The sequence below is a fragment of the Neovison vison genome, chromosome 11 (genome assembly GCF_020171115.1).
Source record: "Neovison vison isolate M4711 chromosome 11, ASM_NN_V1, whole genome shotgun sequence".
NCBI lineage: Eukaryota > Metazoa > Chordata > Mammalia > Carnivora > Mustelidae > Neogale > Neogale vison.
Genome location: NC_058101.1, coordinates 88,225,036 through 88,238,488, shown reverse-complemented (window position 1 = coordinate 88,238,488; position 13,453 = coordinate 88,225,036). Strand labels below are relative to the sequence as shown.

General features: G+C 32.8%; 1 protein-coding gene across 9 annotated transcripts in view; it reads left to right on the top strand.

Annotated features, from left to right (window-relative positions):
- KIAA1109 (KIAA1109 ortholog) overlaps positions 1 to 13,453 on the top strand; it is a 214,429-nt gene that overhangs the window by 134,630 nt on the left and 66,346 nt on the right. For 8 of the 9 annotated variants that reach the window (XM_044224067.1, XM_044224069.1, XM_044224068.1 and 5 more), the window contains 5 exons: positions 1,187 to 1,237; positions 4,235 to 4,441; positions 5,052 to 5,290; positions 10,124 to 10,368; positions 13,010 to 13,115. In XM_044224067.1, coding sequence (XP_044080002.1) covers positions 1,187 to 1,237; positions 4,235 to 4,441; positions 5,052 to 5,290; positions 10,124 to 10,368; positions 13,010 to 13,115 — 848 coding nt within the window. The remainder of the gene's footprint in view (positions 1 to 1,186; positions 1,238 to 4,234; positions 4,442 to 5,051; positions 5,291 to 10,123; positions 10,369 to 13,009; positions 13,116 to 13,453) is intronic. The other variant, XM_044224071.1, reaches the window with a different exon arrangement.

The following is a 13,453-nucleotide window of genomic DNA, read 5'->3' as shown; positions in this document are numbered from 1 at the left end:
TTGGAGCAGCTTTGATAATTTAGGTCTGATTTTGAGAATATGCTGTTTCTTAATGTTATAACTAGTTAATGTTCTGTCATCTTATAGTGAATCTGTCATACTAAATACTGACTAAATAGAATATTTTGTTCACCTGCATAAAACTTAAGTATTAATCATGTATTGACTAGTGACTGTTCTATTCATATTTTAAACATGGGTGATATGATAACTGTCTTAGAGAACATTTCCTTGAAATTGTTCATTGAGGCTTGTGGTGTGGTTTGGAACTGTAAACCTAGATCCAAAGAGTTTATTTCATAATAGCTGCCTACATGGTCCAGATCGCATTTCCTAAGCAGTCTGGAAAGATGAGGAAATTATAGTAGTTATGACAGACAAGATCTTTTCTGATAATTCAGTGTGGGAGTAGGGGGATTATGATGCAGTAATTGCAATCCTAACAAGGACCTATTGTGAGCCAGGAGTCTCACATAGAATTAATCCTAATCCGAGTCCTGAGAACTGGGTGGTTTTATCCCACTAGAGCAGTAAATTGAGATTCGGAAAGATAAAAGTGTGTGTCTAAAATACTTAAAATCCTATAGTCAGAATTGTTCTCTGAACCTGTGCTTCTGCTAAATGTCACTGCACACCTTCAGTTCCATGGTTCCATTGCTGGCTCTAAATTGAAAGTACCATGGCTACTTTAACTTTTGCAGCAAGTAAAACAAATTTCTCTAGTTGTCTCAGGTGTCATATTTCCTCTTTCCTCTTGAACCTTTTATCTCTATTATCTGATATCTCTTAAGGGCTTCAAATAGTCTCTAGACTTGCAAAACATAGTATTTATAAAACAGATTTTTAAAAAGTATTATATAGTTATATTTCTTGCCTTTGGGAAAAAAAAAAGTAAAGCTCCCTTAACTTTTTTTCTGGAAAAATAAAAGTTATTAATTATTCAGTGCCAAAGTCTAGTAGTGTTAAGATGTTCTGGATTTAGTCTTTGGTTTTTCATTTCCGATTTCAGTTAAAAGGAAATGAATCTAAAAAAAAAAAAAATTGAGACTTTTCTTTGAGGGAAAATTTTAAAAGTGGAAAATAAGAAAAGCATTCCAGATGATTGATCATACTGTACTAATTTATGTATGAATGTTTATTTGCTTTCTTTTTGTTTTCCTGCTTTCTCTTGAATCTTCATCTGTAGACTGGAGGATTTTCCTACATCTCCTACAAGCACAGCCAAACAAGAGTTTCTGTATGTCATATTATTTTTCCCCCCCATGGGCTTTGTGATTAACATAGTATTAAATAGTTTTAAAGAAATATTTAGATTATCTGCATGGCTGTGAATGTATGTAGTTGTTATTTTGTAGCTCTAATGTAGATCCTTTTATAGATTAAAGTTTACAGACATTCAGGGAACACACAGAGGTAAGGGCTGCCTTTTGATAATTCACACTTTGTTTTGTTGAAAGATTTTAACACTAGTTATGTGTTGCTTGTACTTTTTTAAAGATACCTCACTGTTAAGATTTATATTATCATAAATCCCTCTTAACATCTGATGTGATAATAGAAACTAAAAAGTTTCACTTGTGTATGAGTTTTCACTAATTACAAAAATAATTATTAACAACTTAATATATGAAAGCATTGACACATCTTAACTATATAGTTTTATTAAGATGAAGAAAGTTAAAAGAAAAATAAGATGAGGAGAGTTTACTACTCTGTTGACAGATTTTATGTATGGCTTTTACTATATTTTGAGTGGCTTGATTTGACCCAAATATATCTGATATTTTGTGGTAGTGATCCATACTGAATGTCAGTAATTTGAGTATCCGTTACATGAGTGTTGCATGGAGGTGGAGATAGAGATAATGAAGCCCCAGTGTAAATCCTCAGATTACTCAGTTTATAGAATAGTGAAGGATGGGGCCTGCATTTAAGACTCTGTAGCCTGGACTCAGGAAGTAAAAGAAGATGGGGAAAAAGTACTTGCCTCATTAGGCACTATAGTCATTGTAGCTGATCACAGTAGATCTATCAGAACCTTGTGAGGGTAAAATACCATTTTCAATGAATTCTTTAACAAGATTGTTTGGTCATTTGCCATGAAGTTTTTGTGTATATGAGGCATGTCTAGGATGCTACATGCTGTTATAGTCTTTTCTTCAGAGAGATTTTGACCACTTCTTTCTTGTGTAAAAGTCTTATATACACTACATACTGTAGGACCTATATTAAGTGACAACTCTCTTCAAGAATGAAATTATGAATAGGTAACTCACCTAGCAGCTTGTAAACTTTAATTCTTCATTCTGGTTCTCCTTATGTCTTTAACACGCATAGTTTGACAGGAGTTAATGTTAATCAGACATCCTCTGTAGTTTTTATCCTAGTTTGATCAGGATAGGTCTATCATGTTGTCCAGCTAGAAGAACACTCACATTGTAGTGGTAGGCATTGCTTATACAGACTACAGTGTGAATGGGACCCTCTGGTCCTGGACAGCACAACACCTGAAGTCCTTAACATAAGAATTTTCAGTGGAAATATCATAGTAGGATCCAATGTAAGAGAGCAGTCAGCCCCATTAGCTTTCCATTTTTACTTTTGCTGTATAGCTGAAATTCCAGTGTGTTATATGTATGGTTATATAATTGAAATTAATATTTAAGCAGACTTCTATAGATTATAAAGGTAAAAAACAGTGAGATAGGTATAGAATTTTACTTTTGTGACAACAAGATAGAGTTCTTTGTATATTTAGTTTCATTCAGTAGATGGATACTGTTCACAAGTAAAAAGTTATTTGCATTTTAGCACCATCTGAGTGTTCTGGCTTATGTTGAAATTGAATTTAAAATGAAATCTCATTTATGACAAAAGTAGCTTTATTTATGGTAATGTTTAAGAAAAGATACCAGATTCAATAACTAGTCAGTATCCCCGAATCTACTTTCATGCTGGTTAGACCAATTTCATAGATTACTTTTGTTTTCAAGTCAGTAGATAGTCTCTGAAAAACAGTTGCCTTTGTAGAAGAAAACCATATAGTTCTCCAGTAATTTTTAAAAATTTTATGTAATACTTGGATTTCATTGTTTGTAAATAATCAACACCTCTGATAGAGCCATTATTACTCTTCTCAGGGTTTATTTTAATATAAGTTAAATGTGATAAATTGATTGCTTAGATCCTTGAGACTATAAATAAATTCTCAGCAAATCCTCTGCAGTCTAAATAGAGATAAATGTATGTGAACCGGCCTGTAGTTAATATGAAATTTGCATTTTATATGTTGTTTGGCTAAAGCTATTTATTGTCAAGAATCCTTTGCCCATTTGAAAGATAATATTTATGTTTGAAGCTATTCTTTTACTAACTGGGCCCTCTGTGGCACAGTTATTGACATGAACCTTTGCATTCTATACATGAAAACTGCTTCATCATGGCTTCTGCATACATCACACATTATCTGTGGAATTCCACAGCTATAGTGGAGGGAGTCATTCCTCTGCTCTACTTCTTTCTGCTTATTGTTTCACAATATTCAATGAGTGCCACCATGCTCAATGAACTGTTGTAGGCATTTTAAGCGAGAAAAGAAATCAAGAAAGATAGTATCTCTGCTTTATGTCTATGTCAGTAAAGCTTACTAATTTTTAACTAAGTAGTATTTGCTTATCATGAAATGGACTTCTAACATTTCTTTGAGACTTGTTGAAAATTTTAAAAAATGGAAAGACAAGTTAAATTTCTTCCTTATTGTTAATTTCTTCCAACATGTTAGATGATTGATGAATTCCTTTGATTAGATTCTAAGAAGTATAGTGAGTATTTTGTTAGATATTCAGCATCTATGCTTTCTTAGTGGTTACACATATCCCTAAAAGAAGCTGGGGACAAAAAGAGGAGTTCTGAATGGAGGAAAAATAAAGATGGAATTTTGTGTGTTGTATACATGTAGTATGTCAGTGTTCATTCTTTTACTTATAAGCACATACATGTTTTCTTCCATAAACTCTGTTAAGATGTAGAATGGTTTTCAATGAAAACAATATAAGATAAATATATTTCAATGTTTTTATAAAATATTTCCTCAATATATGATTTAATTGCATGAAAAATCTTAAGTCATTTAGTTCATTGAATGATTTAAAAGCATTGTCTTACTCTGAAAATACTTTTTCAACATTACTCTTTACTTGGCTGTCTTTTAATGCTCCTCCTTCTTTATTAATAGAACTGTAGTGAAATGTAGTATTGCCAAGTCACAAGCCCTTTACAGTGCTCAGAGAGGGTTGAAGACTAACAATGCTGCCGTGTTCAAAGTAGGAGCTATCAGCATCAACATTCCCCAGCACCCTGCCACCTTACATAGCATGATGGTTCGAAGTTCCCACCAACTATCTAAGCAGATCTCAGATCTTATCAGACAGCCTTCTACAGCGTAAGTTATTTCTTCAAGTTCTCTGGTTCTTTGTAATACTTTAAATTGGTCTTTGGTGTGTTAACAGTAGTTTAGAGGAAGTAGTAAAGTGCACAATGCTTAAGTCGTAGAATCTGAAATCATGTCTTAACTCCAGTTTCAAATTAAGGATATGATTGGCCTTGACAGTATAACATTCATTTGTATTTTTATTATTTATTGTTTACTTTTCGAGATCATCATTTTTCTGTGGCCTTTTTTAGGAAGTCTTAAGGTGGTCTGGTATTAGAAGACCTCTGTATACAGTTAATTTTCACTTTTTCATAATGAATTCTAGTAATTTCATAGAATAAGATGGTAGCTGTTCTAATTACATATTTATTTATTTTTTACAATTTTTTAAAATTTTATTTATTTGTCATAGAGAGTGAAGTGAGAGCAAGCACAGGCAGACAGAGTGGCAGGCAGAGGCAGAGGGAGAAGCAGGCTCCCTGCCAAGCAAGGATCCCAATGTGGGACTCGATCCCAGGATGCTGGGATCATGACCTGAGCCGAAGGCAGCCGCTCAACCAACTGAGCCACCCAGGCGTCCCCTAATTACATATTTTTAAGTGATTTTTTTGTTTTATAGCCCACAGCCTATGAAAGAAGATATTGCAACACCCCTACCTTCTGAAAAAACTCCAACAAGTGTTAATCAAACTCCTATCGAAACAAATGAATTTCCCCAGTTACCTGAAGGTTTAGAAAAGAAGCCCATTGTTCTTAAATTCAGTGCTATGTTAGATGGTATAGCCATTGGAGCAGCACTTTTACCATCTCTGAAAGCAGAATACAAAATGGGAAGAATGAGAAGTCATGGGATGACAGGTAACAATGAATTCAGTCTCTTAAAATTTATGATTGGTTTGAAAAATTAGTAATATTTTGATGAAAAGTACGTTTTGTTTTGAAGATACTATATTAAAATTTAAATAATTTTAATGAGAACACTTTTGAATTTCATTAATGATGCTCTTCAGTTAGTTAAAAAATACCAGTTACATCTTCCTTGAATGGCCAGCAGGAACCTTTTTTTATTTGAACTCTTCAGAGCTGTTCAACTATTGAGGCCATTTCTAATCAAACTTAAGTTAAATCAATTTCCACATTGGTTCATTTCTTTATAGTCTGAATAACTTGGTTTATTTTCTCATTGGTGAATTGAGTGCAAATCAGAGGTTATTTGGCTTCTTCAAAATAGCTACTTTTATAAGATATTGTGACCCTTATATATTCTCTCCATAATTCCATAATTTTTTTGCTGCTGTATTTTTATTCTGGAACTTACCATATATAAAAAGCATGTAAATTATATACACACAGTTTCAAAAATAATTAACTGTGACCTTACCAACCAATTACACAAACTAAGAATGAAAACATTACCAGTACTGTGAAGGCTCCTTCAGAGAATATTATCATTACCAGATTTTCTTCAAGACTCTTAATGTAATAACCACTAAAATTAATTTTGTGTTACCCATTCCTTTGCTTTTCTCTATAGTTTTACCATGTATGTATATGCTCATAAATGGCTTATGTTTTGAACTTTATTTGTATGAACTCCCACTAATATATTTTTTAATTGGAAAATTTTTGCTGTACATTTTGCTTGAGATTCATCTGTTCATTCATGTATCTGTGGTTCATTCAATTTTCACTGATACCTAATAGTCCATTAAGTGATTATATTACAACTTAGCTACTCTACTGTCGATGGATCTTTGGCTCATTTTATATTTTTGCTGTTACAGTTCTCACATACATCTCTTAGTACATGTGCATGAGTTTTTTGAGGATATTTACTTAAGAGTGGTACAGCTAGATTGTAGGGTAAATGCATCTTCAATTTTATTAGAAAGTACAAAACTGTTTCCCAAAGTACTTGTGTTCACCAGTATTCACTGTCCTTCCTGTATTAGATAAGAATTCCCATTATTCCACATCCTTGTCAACAATTGGTATATTCTGACTTTTAAATTTTTGCTTTGTGTGGTAAATGTGGAATGGTATTTTACTGCAATGTTAATTTATATTTCTTTAATTAAGCTGATTTTTATTAAGATATTCTTATATGTTTTCTTTTATGAAGTGCCTGTTGACGGTTATTGTTTTTTGCCGTTTTACCATTGAAAATACAAAAAATTGTATTTTTTTTTGTCCACCGGAATTCTTTTTATGTTTTATATTATCCTTCTAATAGTATAAGTTTAACATACATTTTCATCTCATTAGAGGCTTATTTCACTTTATTGTCTTTTGAACAACAAATATTCTTAATTTTAAAGTAATTGAATTACCAGTATTTTCTTGGGTGATATATATTTTTATATCTTAAAGAATACCTTATCTTCTCAGGATTATGAAGCTATTTTCTTGTGTTTTCTGTTAAATGTTTTTTAATGTTTCTTTTTAAGTTTTTAGTCTATATGGAATTATTTTTTTCTTTAATTTGATGTGCCTTTGTCTAATCAGTTACTGCACCATCAGTTACTGACTGATCTGTCCTTTTTTTCCGTTGATACATAGTCCATTATTCTTATCTCTTAAGTGCTGATATATGTCGGGTCTGTTTCAAAGTTCTTTATTATGCTTCATTGGCCTATTTGCACCACCTATTTACAGTCTCATATTGCTATCTGACATTTCCTTTTTAAGGAGTTATCTTGGTTTTTTTTTTTTTTAAAGATTTTATTTATTTATTTTAAGACAGAGATCACAAGTTGGCAGAGAGGCGGGGGGGGGGGAGCAGGCTCCCTGCTGAGCAGAGAGCCCAATGCGGGGCTTGATCCCAGGACCCTGAGATCATGACCTGAGCCGAAGGCAGGGGCTTAACCCACTGAGCCACCCAGGTGCCCCTATCTTGGTTATTTTTAATTACTCCTTCATCTTCATTTTAGAAGTCAGTTTGTCAAGTTCTCTGAAGAAGCCTATTTGGATTCTTACAAGAATTGTATTAAATCCATAGAGTTACTTGGGGAGAATTGAGAATATAAGATTCTATTTATTTACTTGACAGCACAAGCAGGGTGAGTGGCAGGCAGAGGGAGATTAAGAGGGAGAAACAGGCTCCCCGCTGAGCAGGGAGCCCAGTGTGGGGCTCTATCCCAAATCACAGCCTGAGCCTGAGTCGAAGGCAGATGTTTAACCCAGGCAGAGAATTGACAATATTGATTAATACTGAGAATTGATATTGTCTCTTTAGGTCTTCTCCAGTGTTTTTCTACAAAATTTATAATAAAATATTTCAACCTAAGGTTTTTGTGCCTCTGTTACAAAATATAATTATTTGCATAAATTCCTAGGTACCTTATGTTATTGTTATTGTTTAGTTAGTACAAATGGGATATTTTGTAAAATGGCATTTTTTAATCTGGTGGTAAGATGTACAAATGCGCTTGATCCTTTTATGTTAATTTTATATTCACCGCCATAGTGAACTTTTTTTATTGCTAATAAGATTCTTTGGAGTTTCCTAAGTAGATACTTGTACCATTTGCAAATGATACTTTTGTTTCTTCCTTTCTAGTCCTTAAGAATTTTTATTTCTTTTTTTTATTGTGCTCTGCTATAATGTTCAGAAAAGGAGGTATTGTGGGCATCCTTGTCTTACTCTTATTTCTTAAAGAAATCAATATTTCATCAGTGAATGTGAAGTTTGCTATAAGGTTTTTCTAGATTCCCTTTATCAGGGAATTTAAGAAAATTGACTTCTATTCTTAGTGTGTTAAGTGTTTCTATGAAGAGAAACTGGTGAATATTATCAGATGCTTTTTTCCTACATCTATTGAAATTAAAATGTTTTTTCTCCTTTATACCATTAATGTAAGTTGTATTACTAATTTAAACATGTGCATACGTAGACATATATAAATATATAAGAATACACATATGTATTTATGTATAGTTACATGTATATCTTTATTCCTACTCCTAACATTTTATCTTTTCTTTATTAAGAGGGATTTTTCTGAACATCAAAATCTTTCTATTGCTAGAAAGAGAAGCATTATGAAGGGAGTTTCCAGATTTAGCAGTCAGAAGTATTAGGCCTTCGGCTGTTGGGTTGACAATAAATTGGGCTCATCTTGGCCATTTTTTCAGGGCATCCATGTAATATAAGATTCAACAAAGACAGTAGGTCAAAAGCCAAATAGGCAGTTGGAACTAGGAAGATATGAATATTTAGGAGCAAAGTAAATGTAGTATCAAATATCCAGACAGATAGGAACACTTGGTTCTTCTCAAAATGAAGGAAAGGGACAAAAATAGCAAAAGAATGACTATACTAGTGATGAGGGATGACCTGAGGCCTAGGCTTACTTCAGTCTTGATGTTTGTACTTGGTAATGCTGGTGGTGGTAGTAGAAATGGTAATTACTGTGGTAGCCACCACCTTTTCATCCTGCAAGTGATAGTCACTGAGTTGCCTGGTTGGAGTTAGTAAGAAGTTAAAGCAGTCATGATCTGTCTGGTCACTCCCAGTTGTATACAACATTTGGTGAAGGAACTTTTTTCTGTTTATGCCTAACTCATTTCAAGTATAAACATTATTATATAGTTAGTGAATATAGTGAATGTAACATGTGAGTCATCTTTTCCTAGTATTTTAAAAAAGGAAAATTATTTCTGACACAATTGAGAGTACTAAGCATATTTGTTAAAGTATAATATGTATATAGGCAAAATAGACTAATGATGTTTGAGTGGAGAGAATTGGTAATGTGTAGAACAGTTTAAGACTTAATCTCAGGAAACAAACTGAGGGTTGCTGGCGGGGAGTGGTGTGGGAGGGTTGGGATGGCTGGGTTATGGACATTGGGGAGGGTATATGGTATGGTGAGTGCTGTGAATTGTGTAAGACTGATGAATCACAGACCTGTACCCCTGAAACAAATAATACAGTATATGTTAAAAAAGAACAGTGTAAAACTTTGTTGATTGCAAAGGAGCATGTGTGTATACATTACACAGTATATACAATGGGTGATAATAGATCTTGATTTTAACAAGGCTTTTTCTACTCCTTAATACCTTCATAAACAGCTGGAGAAATATGGCTTGAATAATAATATAGATTATATATTTATAATTATTTGAACAATTGCATGCCAAATTATTGATTTAAGTGTTTAGAACCAGCAGTAGTTTTAGTAAACTAAAACCCATAGCATATTCTTATTTGGTATATGGTCCTGTTAATAATTACTGTTAAGGTCAAAAATATATGTGTTGGCATAATTTTATACGTGGTGAATATTTTCAGTGAGTACGAAGATTTGATAGTTTTCACTGAATCAGTGACAGGAGCCTAGTTGTTAGGTGATGACTTCTCTGCTAATAAAGCAGAATGAATGTGAATATGGATGAGAATTTTTTTTTACACTTAATTTCTCTTGTTATAACTCTTCTGTGATAAGGACAGTTTCTTTCTATTCTACCTTCTGTGAAATAAAGAACATTAGTAGGTGTTTCTCTGGCACTTTGTAGGCTTAGTAGATAATACTTTCTGGCTTAATAATACTGACTATCATATCCATGCGTATATATAAGGATTTGTTTTATTTGGGATATGAATGCATTTTTTTAGAAATCATTTTTTGAACAAAGGAGTGAATGAGCACTGAACAAACAAACAGTAACTTTTCTTATGTCTTACAGGTGCACAGACGAGGTTTACATTTGAGCTGCCAAATCACAGATTACGTTTTACTTCAAAAGTTTCTGCCACAGATATGTCAACCATTCCTCCTTCTGCCAGCCTCAACCTTCCTCCTGTTACTATGTCAGGGAAATACATAATGGAAGAACATGATAGTTATTCAGATCAGGTGTGGAGTATTGATGAACTACCTTCTAAACAAGGGTACTATTTACAGGGAAATTATCTACGTTGTGTGGCAGAAGTAAGTACTTTTTAATTCCTTTATGCTTTGTCATTTAGGAGGTTTGAAGCTTTAGGTCTAACTTTCAAGACAGATCATTAAATCATTTATTCTTATAGAATTTTATACCAAATCTGGGGTATGTGTATGTACACATGTGTGTATATTTCTGTCTCTCTATAATTTCATGTAAATATGCTTTTTTTATTAGTCATCTTTGAATTTGTATTTCTTACATTAGGTTTCATATCTTTCTTGTTAATACTTTATGGTTCATTTGGTTATAAAAAAACTAATAGCACTTATATGCATTGACTTGTATAATACTTCAGTCAATCCTAAGAGGCATATATATTTGTTCTCATTTTGTAAGTGAAAAAACTGAGGTTTCAGAAGGTTACATGATTCTTCAGGAAGACACCATCTTTTTTTCATATTTATTAACAATCTAAAGGTCATACAAATAAAATAATTACAGTTAAATTCAGACTAATTTCTTTACTAAGGGAAGTTGAAAACCAGCACACGTGATTCAATCATTATTTTTTCACTTTATATTGTTACAACTGTCATAAGTTTAAAAAACCTTCTGATAAATGTTTTTTACTTGATTTGTGGTAAGCAAGTCATCTGTTATTATGCTAATTTAATACAGCAGAAAGTTAAAGTTGAAGGGAAATAAATAACTTTCCCTAAATCTTTCCACAGTCAGATGAGCAACGTAGAATTCTTACACAGTGTGGGTCTCAGCTTTCTTTAACGTAGAATTCTTACACAGTGTGGGTCTCAGCTTTCTTTGTCAGTTTGTCAGAAACAATTGCAACATTATCAAAAAGCAATTTTCTAACTATTTCTTTTGTAAGTTTTATTCTCTAGAATGTAAAGCATCTGTGAGAATGCTGTTTGAGCTCTTTGCTAGAAATATTAGAGCTATGGGAGATATTTAAGTTTGGTTTACCTTCTTTAGACTCTGCTTAACCTGCCACCTCTCTAAAGGTTAGGATTTCTTTATGTGAAAAATGAGTATACAAAAAAAATAGTGTATAAAATTCTAGAAGTCAAGTATTTATTTAAAAGGTAGATTATAAAGCATATTTTGTTTGTGCTTTCTATTCTGAAAAAGAAGTGCTTCAAACTCTAGCAGTACTATTCTTAATGCCTTATTTGACAGAAAATAAAACAAATCTGATGCAGTATGTTGCATAATTCCTTACTAATATTGGCTATTAGTGAGGTATAAAGTTTGTAATTGGGGAAGAACACTATCCCAGATTTGCTAAGAATACAAACTCTTGAAAGAATCTAAAGTTGCATTCCTCAGACAGTTGCCTATTTCACTATGGCTTAAAATAAATACACATGAAAATCATCTTAGCCCATTCTGTACTACTCTATACAAAATAAAAAGTGACTGGTACAACTTAGATTTTATGTGACTTCTCATTTAAGTAAAGACTACTAAATCTATTTTGCTTTCTTAATTTTTTTTTAGTCTGAATATATGTGGTGTATTAAAGTACACAATCACAGTGAGATATACTTGTCTTTTTAAAAATTTTTTAAATTTCTTTTCAGTGTACCAGAATTCATTGTTTATGCACCACACCCAGTGTTCCATACAATACGTGCCCTCCATAATACCCACCACCAGGTGCACCCGAACTCCCATCCCCCACCCCTTCAAAACCCTCATATTGTTTTTCAGAGTCCATAGTCTCTCATGGTTCGTCTCCCCCTCCACTTTCCCCCAACTCCCATCTCCTCTCCATCTCTCCCCATGTCCTCCATGTTATTTCTTGTGCTCCACAAATAAGTGAAACCATATGATAATTAACTCTCTCTGCTTGACTTATTTCACTCAGCATAATCTCTTCCAGTCTTGTCCATGTTGAATCAAAAGTTGGGTATTCTTCCTTTTTGATGGAGGCATAATACTCCGTAGTGTATATGGACCACATCTTCCTTATCCATTTGTCCGTTGAAGGGCATTTTGATTCTTTCCACAGTTTGGCAACTGTGGCCATTGCTGCTAACAAAGTGGCAAGTCTGAAGCATTTGTCTTACTCATAAGGGTGTTTCAGCTTCAGTTCTTCCCAGAAATCTTACATTTTATATTAATTATAGAGATATATCAAAGCTGGTTGAATATATCTGATTTGCTATTTCATGCGAATGTTAGCCTCATGAGAGCCATGATTTTGTTGTTTTTATTCACAGCTAAGTCCTTAACATCTAATGATGTACAAAGTAGATGGTCATTATTTGAATGTGCAAATAAATTTACTTTCATGTGTAATGATACTTGTCCATGGTTCTACCACTAACTATAATAGTAGTCATTGAAAATAAAAAGTACTCTAGACAAAATTTCAGTTTTGAGATAAGCAGGCTACATAAAGTATAAATTTCATTCACTCTCAAAAGGTAGAAAAAAGATACTTTATTAGCTCCTGTTATTAAAAAAAAATTAAGGAATGGCCCATAATAATGTCAGACCAGTGGATATTGGGCAATCTGAATATTTTTTAACCTTTTTTTCAAATAATATATCAATAATTCATTGTTTTTCTTCAGAGTTTGGGATGACCTATGTGAGCAAAAGAGGTATTTACAACAAATATAGTAAGTATTGTTAATCTAATATTCTGATTTTCCTTGGCAGGTTGGTTCCTTTGAACATAATCTCACAACTGATCTTCTAAACCATTTGGTATTTGTACAGAAAGTATTCATGAAGGAAGTTAATGAAGTAATACAGAAAGTTTCTGGTAAGATAATCTGGTACCTTGTAATATAGAATATATAGCAGATTTTTATTCTCAGTGGGTCCATGATGTTTCATTTATCTATGGTATGAGTATTGATCTTATCATTTAGATATAGTTGTTGAGTAACTCCCTAAAATTCTGCATTCCTTTTCTGGCTTTTCCACCTACAGATTCTTTTGCTTATTACTTTTGTCATTGTATAATGTATACATTTATGATTTATAAATTTCACAAAGCTCCTTTATGCTTCTTCCTGACCCCCACAAGAAGAGCTAACAGTGTTATGTCTGTTAACCAAACTAATATTACTCATTTGGTAGCAAGATTTAGATCAAGAT